Consider the following 20,644-nt stretch of genomic DNA (forward strand, 5'->3'; position numbering starts at 1 on the left):
TGTTGTTGACTAATAACTTTTGACTACTGTAACTGTTCTTGACTACTGTAACGGTTGACTACTGCAACTGTTGACTACTGTAACTGTTGACTAATATAACTTGACTACTGTAACTGTTGACTACTGTAACTTTTGACTACTGTAACTGTTGTTGACTTATAACTGTTGACTACTGTAACTGTTGACTACTGTAACTGTTAACTGTTAACTACTGTAACTGTTGACTACATTAACTGTTTTTGACTACTGCAACTGTTGACTACTGCAACTGTTGACTACTGTAACTGTTGACTACAATAGCTGTTGTTGACTACTGTAACTGTTGACTATTGCAACTGTTGACTACAGTAACTGTTGACTACTGTAACTGTTGACTACAGCAACTGTTGTTGACTTATAACTGTTGTTGACCACTGTAACTGTTGACTACAATAACTGTTGTTGACCACTGTAACTGTTGACTACAGTAACTGTTGACTACTGTAACTGTTGACTACAGCAACTGTTGTTGACTTATAACTGTTGTTGACCACTGTAACTGTTGACTACTATAGCTGTTGTTGACCACTGTAACTGTTGACTACTGTAACTGTTGACTACTGTAACTGTTGACTACAGCAACTGTTGTTGACTTATAACTGTTGTTGACCACTGTAACTGTTGACTACTATAGCTGTTGTTGACCACTGTAACTGTTGACTACTATAGCTGTTGTTGACCACTGTAACTGTTGACTACTGTAACTGTTGACTACTGTAACTGTTGACTACAGCAACTGTTGTTGACTTATAACTGTTGTTGACCACTGTAACTGTTGACTACAATAACTGTTGTTGACTACTATAGCTGTTGTTGACCACTGTAACTGTTGACTACAATAACTGTTGTTGACTACTATAGCTGTTGTTGACCACTGTAACTGTTGACTACAATAACTGTTGACTACTGTAACTGTTGACTACAGCAACTGTTGTTGACTACTATAGCTGTTGTTGACCACTGTAACTGTTGACTACTGTAACTGTTGACTACAATAACTGTTGTTGACTACTATAACTGTTGTTGACTTATAATTGTTGACTACTGTAACTGTTGACTACTGTAACTGTTGTTGACTACTGTAACTGTTGACTACTGTATCTGTTGACTAATATAACTTGACTACTGTAACTGTTGACTACTGTAACTGTTGACTACTGTAACTGTTGACTATTGTAACTGTTGTTGACTAATAACTGTTGACTACTGTAACTGTTGTTGACTACTGTAACTGTTGACTACTGTAACTGTTGACTACTGTAACTGTTGACTATTGTAACTGTTGTTGACTAATAACTGTTGACTACTGTAACTGTTGTTGACTACTGTAACTGTTGACTACTGTAACTGTTGACTAATATAACTTGACTACTGTAACTGTTGACTAATATAACTTGACTACTGTAACTGTTGACTACTGTAACTGTTGACTACTGTAACTGTTGACTACTGTATCTGTTGACTACTGTAACTGTTGACTAATATAACTTGACTACTGTAACTGTTGACTAATATAACTTGACTACTGTAACTGTTGACTACTGTAACTTTTGACTACTGTAACTGTTGTTGACTTATAACTGTTGACTACTGTAACTGTTGACTAATAACTGTTGACTACTGTAACTGTTGACTAATAACTGTTGACTACTGTAACTGTTGACTAATAACTGTTGACTACTGTAATTGTTTACTATTAAAACTGTTGACTACTGCAACTGTTGACAACTGTAACTGTTGACTACTGTAACTGTTGTTGACTAATAACTTTTGACTACTGTAACTGTTCTTGACTACTGTAACTGTTGACTACTGCAACTGTTGACTACTGTAACTGTTGACTAATATAACTTGACTACTGTAACTGTTGACTACTGTAACTTTTGACTACTGTAACTGTTGTTGACTTATAACTGTTGACTACTGTAACTGTTGACTACTGTAACTGTTAACTGTTAACTACTGTAACTGTTGACTACATTAACTGTTTTTGACTACTGCAACTGTTGACTACTGCAACTGTTGACTACTGTAACTGTTGACTACAATAGCTGTTGTTGACTACTGTAACTGTTGACTATTGCAACTGTTGACTACTGTAACTGTTGACTACAGTAACTGTTGACTACTGTAACTGTTGACTACAGCAACTGTTGTTGACTTATAACTGTTGTTGACCACTGTAACTGTTGACTACAATAACTGTTGTTGACTACTATAGCTGTTGTTGACCACTGTAACTGTTGACTACTGTAACTGTTGACTACAATAACTGTTGTTGACTACTATAACTGTTGTTGACCACTGTAACTGTTGACTACAATAACTGTTGTTGACTACTATAACTGTTGTTGACCACTGTAACTGTTGACTACTGTAACTGTTGACTACTATAACTGTTGTTTACTACTATAACTGTTGTTGACTACTGTAACTGTTGACTACTGCAAAGGTTGACTACTGTAACTGTTGACTACAGTAACTGTTGACTACTGTAACTGTTGACTACAATAACTGTTGTTGACGACTGTAACTGTTGACTACTGCAACTGTTGACGACAATAACTGTTGTTGACTACTATAGCTGTTGTTAACCACTGTAACTGTTGACTACTCTTACTGTTGACTACAATAGCTGTTGTTGACTACTATAGCTGTTGTTGACCACTGTAACTGTTGACTACTGTAACTGTTGACTACAATAACTGTTGTTGACTACTATAACTGTTGTTGACTACTGTAACTGTTGACTACAATAACTGTTGTTTACTACTATAACTGTTGTTGACTACTGTAACTGTTGACTACTGCAACGGTTGACTACAGTAACTGTTGACTACTGTAACTGTTGACTATGACTATTCTAGGTGTTTTTGTAAGTCTATGGTTGCCTAGATTGGTTCTCAATTAGAGGCAGCTGTCTATCGTTGTCTCTGATTGGGAACCATATTCAGGCAGCCATATTCTTTGGGTATTTTGTGGGTGATTGTTCCTGTTACCAGTGTTCCTTTGTTCACGTTACGGGACTGTTTCGTCTTCGTAGATTTTTTGTCGGTTTATTGTTTTGTTCGTTGTTTAAGTATCCCATTAAAATATGGATTATCGTCATGCTGCATTTTGGTCCTCCTCTCTTTCACCCAAAGACAATCGTTACAGAATCACCCACCACCAAAGAACCAAGCAGCGTGGTAACGGGCAGCAGCAGGAGGAGCAGCGCAATCAGGACTATTGGATTTGGGAGGAGATACTGGATGGAGAAGAACCCTGGACGCAGCCGGGGGAATATTGCCGCCCCAAGGCAGAGCTGGAGGCAGCCAAAGCGGAGAGGCGGCGGTATGAAGAGGCAGCACGGCAGCACGGCTGGAAGCCCGAGAGGCAGCCCCAAAAATGTATTGGGGGGGCACACTGGGAGTGTGGCGAAGCCAGGTAGGAGACCTGCGCCAATTCCCCGTGCTTACCGTGGAGAGAGAGGGCGTCGTACTGGTCAGGCACCGTGTTATGCGGTGGAGCGCACAGTGTCCACAGTACGCATGCTTAGCCCGGTGCGCTACATCCCAGCTCCCCGCATCTGCCGGGCTAGGGTGAGGATCCAGCCAGGGCAGATGGTGCCAGCCCTGCTCTCCAGATGGCCAGTGGGTCTCCTCGGGCCAGGATATTCTGCGCCGGCGTTGCGCACTGTGTCTCCCGTATGTCTGCACAGCCCAGTGCGTCCTGTGCCTGCGCCCCGCACGTGCCGGGCTAGAGTCACCATCCAGCCAGGACGGGTTGTGCAGGCCATTAGCTCGAGACCTCCAGTGCGACCAGTCCGGATCCGCCGGAGTCTCCCACCAGTCCGGATCCGCCAGAGTCTCCCTCCAGTCCGGATCCGCCAGAATCTCCCTCCAGTCCGGATCCGCCAGACTCTCCCTCCAATCCAGAGGCGCCACTCACTCCAGACTCGACCATCAGTCCAGTGGCGTCCTCTAGTCCGTGGTCGGCGGTGAGGGTTCCCGCTCCAGAGACATTAAGTAAGGGTGAAGTGGAGCGGGGTCCACGTCCCGAGCCAGAACCGCCACCTCGGATTTATGCCCACCCAGACCCTCCCATATAGTGTTAGGTGTGCGGCCGGGAGTCCGCACCTTTGGGGGGGTACTGTCACACCCTGACCTTAGTATTCTTTGTTTTCTTTGTTATTTTGGTTAGGTCAGGGTGTGACATGGGTGATGTATGTGTTTTTGACTTGTCTAGGGGTTTTGTATGTTTATGTGGGTGTTATCTATTCTAGGTGTTTTTGTAAGTCTGTGTTTGCCTAGATTGGTTCTCAATTAGAGGCAGCTGTCTATCGTTATTTAGGCAGCCATTTCTTTGGGTATTTTGTGGGTGATTGTTCCTGTTACCAGTGTTCCTATGTGTTAGTGTTCACATTACGGGACTGTTGTCGTCTTCGTAGATTTTTTGCCGGTTTATTGTTTTGTTCGTTGTTTAAGTATCCCATTAAAATATGGATTATCGTCACGCTGCATTTTGGTCCTCCTCTCTTTCACCCGAAGACAATCGTTACAAGAGAGTTTAAAACTTTCTGAGATGTAGCCATTATTTACTATTTTACACCTAGGGTTACTATACATAACTTTAGCTCATTTTATAAGAGATTCCCCAAAATTCCCCAATTCTAGACATTTATATATAAACTCCAGTCGTACTTTATTAAAAGCCTTTTCAAAGTCAGTTATGAAAACCAGGCCTGGTGTCCCCGATATTTCATAGTATTCTATTGTTTCCGGTACTTGTCTTATATTATCTCCAAGGTATCGTCCATGTAAAAAAACCTGTCTGATTAGGATGAATAGTATCTGACAATACTTTTTTAATTCTATGCGCCAAGCATTTTGCTAGGATTTTTGCATCACAACACTGAAGTGTAAGAGGTCTCCAATTTTTTAAATGGACTGGATCTTTATATATTCCACTTGGGTCCTGTTTCAGTAATAATGATATCAGACCTTCTTGTTGCGTGTCTGATAATCTACCATTTATATAGGAGTGGTTAAAACATGCTAATAAAGGTCCTCTGAGCATATCAAAAAGTGTTGTATACTTCTACTGGTATGCCATCCAGCCCTGGAGTTTTCCCCGCCTCAAAGGCTTTAATTGCATCAAGAAGTTCCTCCTCTGTAATGTGGCCTTCACACGAGTCTTTCTGTAATTTAGCCTTCACGTGAGTCTTTCTGTAATTTGGCCTTCACATGAGTCTTTCTGTAATTTGGCCTTCACATGAGTCTTTCTTTAATTTAGCCTTCACATGTGTCTTTCTGTAATTTGGCCTTCACATGAGTCTTTCTGTAATTTAGCCTTCACATGTGTCTTTCTGTAATTTGGCCTTCACATGAGTCTTTCTGTAATTTAGCCTTCACATGTGTCTTTCCGTAATTTGGCCTTCACATGAGTCTTTCTGTAATTTGGCCTTCACATGAGTCTTTCTGTAATTTGGCCTTCACATGAGTCTTTCTGTAATTTGGCCTTCACATGAGTCTTTCTGTAATTTGGCCTTCACATGAGTCTTTCTTTAATTTAGCCTTCACATGTGTCTTTCTGTAATTTGGCCTTCACATGAGTCTTTCTGTAATTTAGCCTTCACATGTGTCTTTCTGTAATTTGGCCTTCACATGAGTCTTTCTGTAATTTAGCCTTCACATGTGTCTTTCCGTAATTTGGCCTTCACATGAGTCTTTCTGTAATTTGACCTTCACATGTGTCTTTCTGTATTAGTTTCGGTTAGTGGAGATGGAGGAGACTGAAACAAAAACATATTCTTAAAGTACTTTACTTCCTTTTTCAAAATATAATTTGGTGAATCATGCGTGACTCCATCATTTGTAACAACTATCAATAAAACAAATTGGTAGTATTTCTATATTGAAGATTGAAAAAGTGTTGGACTAGTAACCGGAAGGCTGCAAGTTCAAACCCCCGAGCTGACAAGGTACAAATCTGTTGTTCTGCCCCCTGAACAGGCAGTTAACCCACTGTTCCCCTGAACAGGCAGTTAACCCACTGTTCCTAGGCTGTCATTGAAAATAAGAATTTGTTCTTAACTGACTTGCCTAGTTAAATAAAGGTCAAATAAGCTATTACAATTGTAAAAGGCTATACCTATTTCACCACCGTAATGAGACAACTTTCAATTCTATTTTCAAAATATATGTTTGTAAACGTACCTGTTTACTTTTATAAATGTTGACTATTATAACTGTTGACTACTATAAATGTTGACTACAATAACTGTTGACTACTATAACTGTTGACTACAATAACTGTTGACTACTATAACTGTTGACTACAATAACTGTTGACTACTATAAATGTTGACTATTGTAACTGTTGACTACAATAACTGTTGACTACAATAACTGTTAACTACTGTAACTATTAACTATTATAACTGTTGACTACACTAACTGTTGACTACTATAACTGTTGACTACTATAACTGTTGACTATCATAACTGTTGACTATCATAACTGTTGACTACTGTAACTGTGGACTACAATAACTGTTAACTACTGGAACTATTAACTATTATAACTGTTGACTACTATAACTGTTGACTACAATAACTGTTGACTACAATAACTGTTGACTACAATAACTGTTGACTACTATAAATGTTGACTATTATAACTGTTGACTACAATAACTGTTGACTACAATAACTGTTAACTACTGTAACTATTAACTATTATAACTGTTGACTATACTAACTGTTGACTACTATAACTGTTGACTACTATAACTGTTGACTATCATAACTGTTGACTATCATAACTGTTGACTACTGTAACTGTTGACTACTGTAAATGTTGACTACTGTAACTGTTGACTACAATAACTGTTGACTACTGTAACTGTTGACTACTGTAAATGTTGACTACTGTAACTGTTGACTACAATAACTGTTGACTACTGTAACGGTTGACTACTGTAACTGTTGACTACGGTAACTGTTGTTGACTACTGTAATATGTTGATGGCTAAACCTGTTGACGGCTAAACCTGTTGACTACTGTAACTATTGACGGTCAGAACTGTTGACTACTGTAACTGTTGACTACTGTAACTGTTGACTACTGTAACTGTTGACTACTGTAACTGTTGACTACTGTAACTGTTGACTACTGTAACTGTTGACTACTCTAACTGTTGACTACTGTAACTGTTGACTACTGTAACTGTTGACTATCATAACTGTTGACTATTATAACTGTTGACTACTGTAACTGTTGACTACTGTAACTGTTGACTACTATAACTGTTGACTACTGTAACTGTTGACTACTGTAACTGTTGACTACTGTAACTGTTGACTACTATAACATGTTGACGGCTAAACCTGTTGACTACTATAACTGTTGACTACTGTAACTGCTGACTACTGTAACTGTTGACTACTATAACTGTTGACTACTGTAACTGTTGACTACTGTAACTGTTGACTACTGTAACTGTTGACTACTATAATATGTTGACTACTGTAACTATTGACGGTCAGAACTGTTGACTACTGTAACTGTTGACTACTGTAACTGTTGACTACTGTAACTGTTGACTACTATAATATGTTGACTACTGTAACTGTTGACTACTGTAACTGTTGACTACTATAATATGTTGACTACTGTAACTGTTGACTACTATAATATGTTGACGGCTAAACCCGTTGACAGCTATAACTATTGACGGTCAGAACTGTTGACTACTATAACTGCTGACAGCTACAGCTGTTGATTATTATAACTATTGAATATTATAACTTTTGATAACTATTGATAACTACTATTGACTATTGATTATTATAACTATTGATTATTATAACTGTTGACGGCATGTGTTTGTTCCATTTTTTATGGGGTTAGGGTTAGTGTGACCCCTCCCTACCTTGAAGACGTTGATGGGGATAGCGATGAGGATGTAGAGAAGATCCCCCAAGGCAAGAGAGCCAATCAGAACGTTGGGTCCGTTTCTCATACACTTGTTCTTATAGATGATCCTTAATAAGGTGGAGTTACCGATCATCCCCACCACCAAGATCACACAGCTCACCACCGTGTTCACATACTTAAAAGCTTGTTTAATCTCTGTGGGCTTGATACACATGGGGGGGTAGGGGCCTGGTGGGCGTGGTCGGAAGGCGGGAGGGAGAGGGGGGACAGGGAGGGAGCTGTTGGTGTTCAGAGTGTCCAGGAGAAGGTGGGTGGGGTTGGTCTCCTCCGTAATGACCCTGGGGCTCTGAGATGACGTGTCACGGGGGAACCGGAAGGAGGACACCGTCGCTACAGCCAGTACACACAGTAGTAGTCCTGATGACCTCATCCTCACTCACACAGACGCAGCAACAACAAGACACACACTCAAAGACACACACACAAACAGACACTCTCTCAGAGACTCAGACACAAACAGACAGACACTCTCAGAGACTCAGACACAAACAGACAGAGAGACTCTCAGAGACTCAGACACACACACAGACAGACAGACAGACAGACACAGACAGATAGACTCTCAGGTCCTGGATCACTGTGTTCCCTCTTCTCAGCGACCTGGAGGAAAAACAGAGACAGAAACGTCACACACTGTGGCAGGTAGCCAAGTGGTTAAAGTGTTGGGCCAGTAAGTGGAAGGTTGCTGGATCGAATCCCAGAGATGACAAAGTACAAATGTGTCATTCTGCCCCTGAGCAAGGCAGTTAACCCACTGTTCCTCTGAGCAAGGCAGTTAACCCACTGTTCCCCAGGCCTGTCGATTAAGGCCCGTACCTCTACCATTCACATTTCAGTTGAATACATTGTTGAACAACCCCCTTTCACTACTGGGAGATTCTTAAGTGGTCACCGTTCTGCTCTTTGAGAACGTGTGTGTGTGTGTGTGTGTGTGTGTGTGTGTGTGTGTGTGTGTGTGTGTATATATATATATATATTTATATATATATATATCAGGACACAGAGGGACTTTGTTTCGCCGGGTTCGCCAGTCATGTGGCCCATAATGCCGAGGGCATCTTGGCGATGGTCAGTATGAAAGAGCTGTTTGATAGGAGGGTTGTGTCCCTCCAGATGTTCTATCTGCCATCTATAAAACCCTCCTATCTGTCCTCTATACACTAACCTAACCCTCCCATCTGTCCTCTATACATTAAACTAACCTAACACTCCTATCTATCCTATGTACACTAACCCAACCCTCCTATCTGTCCTTTATACACTAACCCAACCCTCCTATCTGCCCTTTATACACTAACCCAACCCTCCTATCTGTCCTTTATACACTAACCCAACCCTCCTATCTGTCCTTTATACACTAACCCAACCCTCCTATCTGTCCTCTCTCTATACACTAACCTAACCCAACCCTAATATCTGTCCTCTATACACTAACCTAACCCTCCTATCTGTCCTCTATACACTAACCTAACCCAACCCTCCTATCTGTCCTCTCTCTATACACTAACCTAACCCAACCCTAATATCTGTCCTCTATACACTAACCCAACCCTCCTATCTGTCCTCTATACACTAACCCAACCCTCCTATCTGTCCTCTATACACTAACCCAACCCTCCTATCTGTCCTCTATACACTAACCCAACCCTCCTATCTGTCCTCTATACACTAACCTTACCCAACCCTCCTATCTGTCCTCTATACACTAACCTTACCCAACCCTCCTATCTGTCCTCTATACACTACCCCAACGCTCCTATCTGTCCTCTATACACTACCCCAACCCTCCTATCTGTCCTCTATACACTACTCCAACCCTCCTATCTGTCCTCTATACACTAACCCAACCCTCCTATCTGTCCTCTATACACTAACCTAACCCAACCCTCCTATCTGTCCTCTCTCTATACACTAACCTAACCCAACCCTCATATCTGTCCTCTATACACTAACCTTACCCAACCCTCCTATCTGTCCTCTATACACTACCCCAACCCTCCTATCTGTCCTCTATACACTACCCCAACCCTCCTATCTGTCCTCTATACACTACCCCAACCCTCCTATCTGTCCTCTATACACTAACCCAACCCTCCTATCTGTCCTCTATACACTAACCCAACCCTCCTATCTGTCCTCTATACACTAACCTAACCCAACCCTCCTATCTGTCCTCTCTCTATACACTAACCTAACCCAACCCTCATATCTGTCCTCTATACACTAACCTTACCCAACCCTCCTATCTGTCCTCTATACACTACCCCAACCCTCCTATCTGTCCTCTATACACTACCCCAACCCTCCTATCTGTCCTCTATACACTAACCCAACCATCCTATCTGTCCTCTATACACTAACCCAACCCTCCTATCTGTCCTCTATACACTAACCTAACCCAACCCTCCTATCTGTCCTCTCTCTATACACTAACCCAACCCTCCTATCTGTCCTCTATACACTAACCCAACCATCCTATCTGTCCTCTATACACTACCCCAACCCTCCTATCTGTCCTCTATACACTAACCCAACCCTCCTATCTGTCCTCTATACACTAACCTAACCCTAATATCTGTCCTCTATACACTAACCCAACCCTCCTATCTGTCCTCTATACACTAACCTTAACCAACTCTCCTATCTGTCCTCTATACACTACCCCAATCCTCCTATCTGTCCTCTATACACTAACCCAACCCTCCTATCTGTCCTCTATACACTAACCCAACCCTCCTATCTGTCCTGTCCTCTAACCCCTAAAATAACCCTAACACTAACACAACCCTCCTCTACATTCTAACCCTAACACTAACCCAACCCTCCTCTAACCCCTAAAATATCCCTAACACTAACACAACCCTCCTCTACCTCGTACAGCTAACCCGACCGTCTACTAACCCCTAACCTAAACCTAACACTATCCCAACCCTCCTCTACCCCAACCCAACCCTACTCCACCCCCTAACCCTAACACTAACCCAACTCTCCTCTAACACTAATCCAACCCTCCTCTAACACGAACCCAACCCTCCTCTAACACTAACCCAACCCTCCTCTAACACTAACCCAACCCTCCTCTAACCCTAACCCTACTCCACCCCCTAACCCTAACACTAACCCAACCCTGCTCTAACACTAACCCAACGCTCCTCTAACCCTGACCCAACCCTACTCCACCCTCTAACCCTAACACTAACCCAACCCTCCTCTACCACCTAAACCTAGGCTCCTCTAACTCTAACCCAACCCCCCTCTAACACTAAAGCAACCCTCCTCCACCCCTAACCCAACCCTACTCCACCCCCTAACCCAACCCTACTCCACCCCCTAACCGTAACACTAACCCAACCCTCCTCTAACCCTAACCAAACCCTACTCCACCCCATAACACTAACACTAACCCAACCCTCCTCTACCACCTAAACCTACCATCCTCTAACCTCTAACCATCCTCTAACCCTAACCCAACCCTCCTCTAACCCTAACCCAACCCTACTCCACCCCCTAACCCTAACACTAACCCAACCCTCCTCTAACCCTAACCCAACCCTACTCCATCCCTTAACCCAACCCTACTCCACCCCCTAACCCCACCACTAACCCAACCCTCCTCTAACACTGACCCAACTCTCCTCTAACCCCTAACCCGACCCTACTCCACCCCCTAACCCTAACACTAACCCGACCCTACTCCACCCCCTAACTCTAACACTAACCCAACCCGCCCCTAACCCAACCCTCCTCTAACACTAACCCAACCCTCCTCTAACCCTAACCCAACCCTACTCCACCCCCTAACCCAACCCTATTCTACCCCCTAACCCTAACACAAACCCTACTCCACCCCCTAACCCAAACCTACTCCACCCCCTAACCCTAACACTAACCCAACCCTCCTCTAACACTAACCCAACACTACTCCAACCCCTAAACCTAACACTAACCCAACCCTCCTCTAACACTAACCCAACCCACCTCTAACACTAACCCAACCCTCCTCTAACCCTAACCCAACCCTACTCCACCCCCTTAACCCAACCCTACTCCACCCCCTAACCCTAACACAAAACCAACCCTCCTCTAACCCTAACACTAACCCAACCCTACTCCACTCCCATTCCCTAACTCTAACACTAACCCAACCTTCATCTAGCACCTAAACCTAGCCTCCTCTAACCCTAACCCAACCCTCCTCCACCCCCTAACCCAACCCTACTTCACCCCCTAACCCTAACCCTCCTCTAACCCTAACCCAACCCTACTCCACCCCTTAACCCAACCCTACTCCACCCCCTAACCCTAACACTAACCCAACCCTCCTCTAACACTAACCCAACTCTCCTCTAACCCCTAATCCAACCCTACTCCACCCCCTAACCCTAACACTAACCCAACCGTACTCCACCCCCTAACCCTAACACTAACCCAACCTGCCTCTAACCCTAACCCAACCCACCTCTAACACTAACACAACCCTCCTCTAACCCTAACCAACCCTACTCCACCCCCTAACCTAACCCTATTCTACCCCTAACCCTAACACAAACCCAACCCTCCTCTAACCATAACCAAACCCTACTCCACCCCCAAACCCAACCCTACTCCACGAGCTAACCCTAACACTAACCCAACCGTCCTCTAACACTAACCCAACACTCCTCTAACCCTAACCCAACCCTACTCCACCCCCTAACCCTAACACTAACCCAACCCTCCTCTAACCCTAACCCAACCCTCCTCTAAACCCTAACCCTAACACTAACCCAACCCCACTCTAACACTAACCCAACCCTCCTCCACCCCCTAACCCAACCCTACTCCACCCCTAACCCTAACACAAACCCAACGCTCCTCTAACCCTAACCCTCCTCTAACCCTAACCCAACCCTACTCCACCCCCTAACCCAACCCTACTCCACCCCTAACCCTAACACAAACCCAACCCTCCTCTAACCCTCTACCCTTAACCTAACACTAACCCAACTCTCCTCTACCCTTAACCTAACCCTAACCCTAACCGTACTCCACCCCCTAACCCTAAAACTAACCCAACCCTCCTCTAACCCCTAACCTAACCATAACCCTGACACTAAACCGACCCTCCTCTACCCCTAACACTAACCCAACCCTCCCCTAACCCCTAACCAAACCCTCCGTACAGCTAACCCAAACCCTCCTCTAAACAATAACCTAACCCTACCACTAACCCAACCCTCCTCTATCCCCTAACCCCTAACCCTAACACTAACCCAACCCTCCTCTATCCCCTAACCTAACCCTAACACTAACCCAACCTTCCTCTATCCCCTAACCCCTAACCATAACACTAACCCTACCCTCCCCACTAACCCTAACACAAACCCAACCCTTCTCTAACCCTAACCCAACCCTACTCCACTCCCACTCCCTAACCCTAACACTAACTCAACCCTGCTCTACCACCTAAACCTAGCCTCCTATAACCCTAACCGAACCCTCCTTTAACACTAACCCAACCCTCCTCTAACCCTAACCTAACCCTAATCCACCCCCTAACCCTAACAATAATCCAACCCTACTCTAATACTAACCCAACTCTCCTCTAACCCCTAAACCAACCCTACTCCACCCCCTAACCCTAACACTAACCCAACCCGCCTCTAACCCTAACCCAACCCTCCTCTAACACTAACCCAACCCTCCTCTAACCCTAACCAACCCTACTCCACCCCCTAACCCAACCCTATTCTACCCCCTAACCCTAACACAAACCCAACCCTCCTCTAACCATAACCCAACACTCCACTAACCCTAACCCAACCCTACTCCACCCCCTAACCCTAACACTAACCCTAACCCTCCTCTAACCCTAACCCAACCCTACTCCACCCCTTAACCCAACCCTAATCCACCCCCTAACCCTAACACTAACCCAACCCTCCTCTAACACTAACCCAACTCTCCTCTAACCCCTAACCCTAACACAAACCCAACGCTCCTCTAACCCTAACCCTCCTCTAACCCTAATCCAACCCTACTCCACCCCCTAACCCTAACACTAACCCAACCGTACTCCACCCCCTAACCCTAACCCAACCTGCCTCTAACCCTAACCCAACCCACCTCTAACACTAACACAACCCTCCTCTAACCCTAACCAACCCTACTCCACCCCCTAACCTAACCCTATTCTACCCCTAACCCTAACACAAACCCAACCCTCCTCTAACCATAACCAAACCCTACTCCACCCCCAAACCTAACCCTACTCCACCCCTAACCCTAACACTAACCCAAACCTCCTCTAACACTAACCCAACCCTACTCCACCCCCTAAGCCTAACACTAACCCAACCCTCCTATAACCCTAACCCAACCCTACTCCAACCCCTAAGCCAACCCTACTCCACCCCCTAACCCTAACACAAACCCAACCCTCCTCTAACCCTAACCCAACCCTACTCCACTCCCACTCCCTCACCCTAACACTAACTCAACCCTGCTCTACCACCTAAACCTAGCCTCCTCTAACACTAACCCAAACCTCCTCTAACCCTAACCCAACCCTAATCCACCCCTAACCCCAACACTAACCCAACCCTCCACTACCACATAAACCTACCCTCCTCTAAGCCCTAACTCTCCTCTAACCCTAACCCAACCCTCCTCTAACCCTAAACCAACCCTACTCCACCCCTAACTCTAACACTAACCCAACCCTCCTCTAACCCTAACCCAACCCTACTCCACCCCTTAACCCAACCCTACTCCAACCCTAACCCTAACACTAACCCAACTCTCCTCTAACCCCTAACCCAACCCTACTCCACCCCCTAACCCTAACACTAACCCAACCATACTCCACCCCCTAACCCTAACACTAACCCAACCTGCCTCTAACCCTAACCCAACCCTCCTCTAACAATAACACAACCCTCCTCTAACCCTAACCAACCCTACTCCACCCCCTAACCTAACCCTATTCTACCCCTAACCCTAACACAAACCCAACCCTCCTCTAACCATAACCAAACCCTACTCCACCCCCAAACCCAACCCTACTCCACCCGCTAACCCTAACACTAACCCAACTGTCCTCTAACACTAACCCAACACTCCTCTAACCCTAACCCAACCCTACTCCACCCCCTAACCCTAACACTAACCCAACCCTCCTCTAACCCTAACCCAACCCTCCTCTAACCCCTAACCCTAACACTAACCCAACCCTCCTCTAACACTAACCCAACCCTCCTCCACCCCCTAACCCAACCCTACTCCACCCCTAACCCTAACACAAACCCAAAGCTCCTCTAACCCTAACCCTCCTCTAACCCTAACCCAACCCTACTCCACCCCCTAACCCAACCCTACTCCACCCCTAACCCTAACACAAACCCAACCCTCCTCTAACCCTCTACCCTTAACCTAACACTAACCCAACTCTCCTCTACCCTTAACCTAACCCTGACACTAGCCCAACCCTGCTCAACCCCCTAACCCTAAAACTAACCCAACCCTCCTCTAACCCCTAACCTAACCATAACCCTGACACTAAACCGACCCTCCTCTACCCCTAACACTAACCCAACCCTCCCCTTAACCAAACCCCCCGTACAGCTAACCCAAACCCTCCTCTAAACAATAACCTAACCCTACCACTAACCCAACCCTCCTCTATCCCCTAACCCCTAACCCTAACACTAACCCAACCCTCCTCTATCCCCTAACCTAACCCTAACACTAACCCAACCTTCCTCTATCCCCTAACCCCTAACCATAACACTAACCCTACCCTCCCCCCCTAACCCTAACACAAACCCAACCCTTCTCTAACCCCAAACCTACTCCACTCCCACTCCCTAACCCTAACACTAACTCAACCCTGCTCTACCACCTAAACCTAGCCTCCTCTAACCCTAACCCAACCCTCCTTTAAAACTAACCCAACCCTCCTCTAACCCTAACCTAACCCTAATCCACCCCCTAATCCTAACACTAACCCTACCCTCCTCCACCCCCTAACCCAACCCTACTCCACCCCCTAACCCAACCCTACTCCATCCCCTAACCCTAAAACTAACCCAACCCTCCTCTAACCCCTAACCTAACCATAACCCTGACACTAAACCGACCCTCCTCTACCCCTAACACTAACCCAACCCTCCCCTAACCCCTAACCAAACCCTCCGTACAGCTAACCCAAACCCTCCTCTAAACAATAACCTAACCCTACCACTAACCCAACCCTCCTCTATCCCCTAACCCCTAACCCTAACACTAACCCAACCCTCCTCTATCCCCTAACCCCTAACCATAACACTAACCCTAGCCCTCCCCTACCCAATAACATAACCCTAACACCAACCCAACCCTCTTCTACCTCTAACCTCACCTTAACACTAATACTAACCCAACACTCCTCTAACACCTAAACCAACCCTCAACTAACACCTAAACCAACCCTTTCATAAACCAAACCCTCCTCTACCCTTACCTTTACCTTTACCCTAACACTAACCCAACCCTCCTATACCCGTAGCCAACCCTCCTCTACCCTTAACCTAACCCTGACACTAACCCGCCTCTACTCTTAACCTAAGCCTAACACTAACCAAAACCTCCTCCACCCCTAACCCAACCCTCCTCTACCCTTAACCTAACCCTGACACTAACCCAACCCTCCTCTACCCTTAACCTAACCCTGACACTAACCCAACCCTCCTCAAACCCCTAACCCTGACGCTAACCGAACCCTCCTCAAACCCCTAAGCCTAATACTAACCCAACCCTCCACTACCCTTAACCTAAGCCTAACCTTAACCCTAACACTAACCAAAACCTCCTCCACCCCTAACCCAACCCTCCTCTACCCTTAACCTAACCCTGACACTAACCCAACCCTCCTCAAAACCCTAACCCTGACACTAACCCAACCCTCCTCAAACCCCTAAGCCTAATACTAACCCAACCCTACTCTCACCCCTATTCTAACCCCTAACCCTAACACTAACCCAACCCTCCACTACCCTTAACCTAACCCTAACACTAACCAAAACCTCCTCTCACACCTATTCTAACCCCTAACCATAATACTAACCCAACCCTCCTCTACCCTTAACTTAACCCTGACACTAACCCAACCATCCTCTACCCTTAACCTAACCCTAACACTAACCCAACCCTCCTCTACCATTAACCTAACCCTAACACTAATCCAACCCTCCTCTACCCTTAACCTGACATTAACCCAACCCTCCTCTACCCTTAACCTAACCCTGACACTAACCTAACCCTCCTCAAACCCCTAAACCTGACACTAACCCAACCCTCCTCAAACCCCTAAGCCTAACACTAACCCAACCATCCTCTACCCTTAACCTAACCCTAACACTAACCCAACCCTCCTCTACCATTAACCTAACCCTAACACTAACCCAACCCTCCTCTACCCCAACTCTAACCATAACACTAACCCAACCCTTCTCTACCCATAAACCTAACCCTAACACTAACCCAACCCTCCTCTAACGCCTAACATAAACCCTAACACTAACCCGACACTCCCCTAACCCTAACCCATTCCTCTTCTACCCCAACCCTAACACTAACCCAACCCTCCTCTAACCCCTAACCAAAGCCTCCCGACAGCTAACCCAAACCCTCCTCTAACCAATAACCCAACCCTAACACTAACCCAACCCTCCTCTAACCCCTAACCTAACCCTAACCCTGACACTAACCCGACCCTCCTCTACCCCTAACCCTAACACTAACCCAAACCTCCTCTAACCCCTAACCCAACCCTCCTCTAACCAATAAACAAACCCTAACACTAACCCAACCCTCCTCTAACCCCTAACCTAACCCTAACATAACCCTAACACTAACCCAACCCTCCTCTAACCCCTAACCCTAACCCTAACACTAATCCAACCCTCCTCTAACCCTTAACCCAACCCTCCTCTAACCCCTAACCTAACCCTAACACTAACCCAACCCTCCTCTAGCCCCTAACCTAACACTAACCCAACCCTCCTTTAACCCCTAACCTAACCTTAACTCTGACACTAACCCGACCCTCCTCTACCCCTAACCCTAACACTAACACTAACCCAACCCTCCTCTAACCCCTAACCTAACCCTAACACTAACCCAACCCTCCTCTAACCCCTAACCCTAAGCCTAACACTAACCCAACCCTCCTCTAACCCTTAACCCAACCCTCCTCTAACCCCTAACCTAACCCTAACACTAACCCAACCCTCCTCTAGCCCCTAACCTAACACTAACCCAACCCTCCTCTAACCCCTAACCTAACCCTGACACTAACCCAACCCTCCTCTACCCCTAACACTAACCCAACCCTCCCATAACCCCTAACCAAACCCTCCCTACAGATAACCCAAACCCTCCTCTAAACAATAACCTAACCCTACCACTAACCCAACCCTCCTCTATCCCCTAACCCGTAACCCTAACCCTAACCCAACCCTCCTCTAACCCCTAACCTAACCCTAACAATAACCCAACCCTCCCTACAGCTAACCCAAACCCTCCTCTAACCAATAACCTAACCCTAACACTAACCCAACCCTCCTCTACCCCCTAACCTAACCCTAACACTAACCCGACACTCCTCTACACCTAACCCTAACACTAACCAAACCCTCCTCTAACCAATAACCTAACCCTAACACTAACCCAACCCTCCTCTAACCCCTAACCTAACCCTAACACTAACCCAACCCTCCTCTAACCCCTAACCCTAACACTAACACTAACCCAACCCTCCATAGTCTTAGTCTGCCTCCTCTAACCCCTAACCTAACCCTAACACTAACCCAACCCTCCTCTAACCCCTAACCCTAACACTAACACTAACCCAACCCTCCTCTAACCCCTAACCCAACCCTCCTATAACCCCTAACCTAACCCTAACACTAACCCAACCCTCCTCTAACCCCTAACCTAACCCTAACACTAACCCAACCCTCCTCTAACCCCTAACCCTAACCCTAACACTAACCCAACCCTCCTCAAACCCTTAACCCAACCCTCCTCTAACCCCTAACCTAACCCTAACACTAACCCAACCCTCCTCTAGCCCCTAACCTAACACTAACCCAACCCTCCTCTAACCCCTAACCTAACCCTGACACTAACCCAACCCTCCTCTACCCCTAACACTAACCCAACCCTCCCATAACCCCTAACCAAACCCTCCCTACAGATAACCCAAACCCTCCTCTAAACAATAACCTAACCCTACCACTAACCCAACCCTCCTCTATCCCCTAACCCCTAACCCTAACCCTAACCCAACCCTCCTCTAACCCCTAACCTAACCCTAACACTAACCCAACCCTCCTCTACCCCCTAACCTAACCCTCCCTACAGCTAACCCAAACCCTCCTCTAACCAATAACCTAACCCTAACACTAACCCAACCCTCTACCCCCTAACCTAACCCTAACACTAACCCGACACTCCTCTACCCCTAACCCTAACACTAACCAAACCCTCCTCTAACCAATAACCTAACCCTAACACTAACCCAACCCTCCTCTAACCCCTAACCTAACCCTAACACTAACCCAACCCTCCTCTAACCCCTAACCCTAACACTAACACTAACCCAACCCTCCATAGTCTTAGTCTGCCTCCTCTAACCCCTAACCTAACCCTAACACTAACCCAACCCTCCTCTAACCCCTAACCCTAACACTAACACTAACCCAACCCTCCTCTAACCCCTAACCCAACCCTCCTCTAACCCCTAACCTAACCCTAACACTAACCCAACCCTCCTCTAACCCCTAACCCTAACACTAACACTAACCCAACCCTCCATAGTCTTAGTCTGCCTCCTCTAACCCCTAACCTAACCCTAACACTAACCCAACCCTCCTCTAACCCCTAACCCTAACACTAACACTAACCCAACCCTCCTCTAACCCCTAACCCAACCCTCCTATAACCCCTAACCTAACCCTAACACTAACCCAACCCTCCTCTAACCCCTAACCTAACCCTAACACTAACCCAACCCTCCTCTAACCCCTAACCCTAACCCTAACACTAACCCAACCCTCCTCAAACCCTTAACCCAACCCTCCTCTAACCCCTAACCTAACCCTAACACTAACCCAACCCTCCTCTAGCCCCTAACCTAACACTAACCCAACCCTCCTCTAACCCCTAACCTAACCCTGACACTAACCCAACCCTCCTCTACCCCTAACACTAACCCAACCCTCCCATAACCCCTAACCAAACCCTCCCTACAGATAACCCAAACCCTCCTCTAAACAATAACCTAACCCTACCACTAACCCAACCCTCCTCTATCCCCTAACCCCTAACCCTAACCCTAACCCAACCCTCCTCTAACCCCTAACCTAACCCTAACACTAACCCAACCCTCCTCTACCCCCTAACCTAACCCTCCCTACAGCTAACCCAAACCCTCCTCTAACCAATAACCTAACCCTAACACTAACCCAACCCTCTACCCCCTAACCTAACCCTAACACTAACCCGACACTCCTCTACCCCTAACCCTAACACTAACCAAACCCTCCTCTAACCAATAACCTAACCCTAACACTAACCCAACCCTCCTCTAACCCCTAACCTAACC

General features: G+C 45.9%; 1 protein-coding gene across 2 annotated transcripts in view; it reads right to left on the reverse strand.

Annotated features, from left to right (window-relative positions):
* Positions 1 to 20,644, reverse strand: part of LOC110533235 (endothelin receptor type B) — a 69,346-nt gene that overhangs the window by 37,511 nt on the left and 11,191 nt on the right. For both annotated transcript variants that reach the window (XM_090198952.1, XM_036943609.2), the window contains exon 3: positions 7,955 to 8,619. In XM_090198952.1, the coding sequence (XP_090055078.1) occupies positions 7,955 to 8,389 (435 nt within the window). In that variant the 5' untranslated portion in view covers positions 8,390 to 8,619. The remainder of the gene's footprint in view (positions 1 to 7,954; positions 8,620 to 20,644) is intronic.

Source organism: Oncorhynchus mykiss, chromosome 14 (genome assembly GCF_057628025.1).
Source record: "Oncorhynchus mykiss isolate SJ-2025 chromosome 14, ASM5762802v1, whole genome shotgun sequence".
NCBI lineage: Eukaryota > Metazoa > Chordata > Actinopteri > Salmoniformes > Salmonidae > Oncorhynchus > Oncorhynchus mykiss.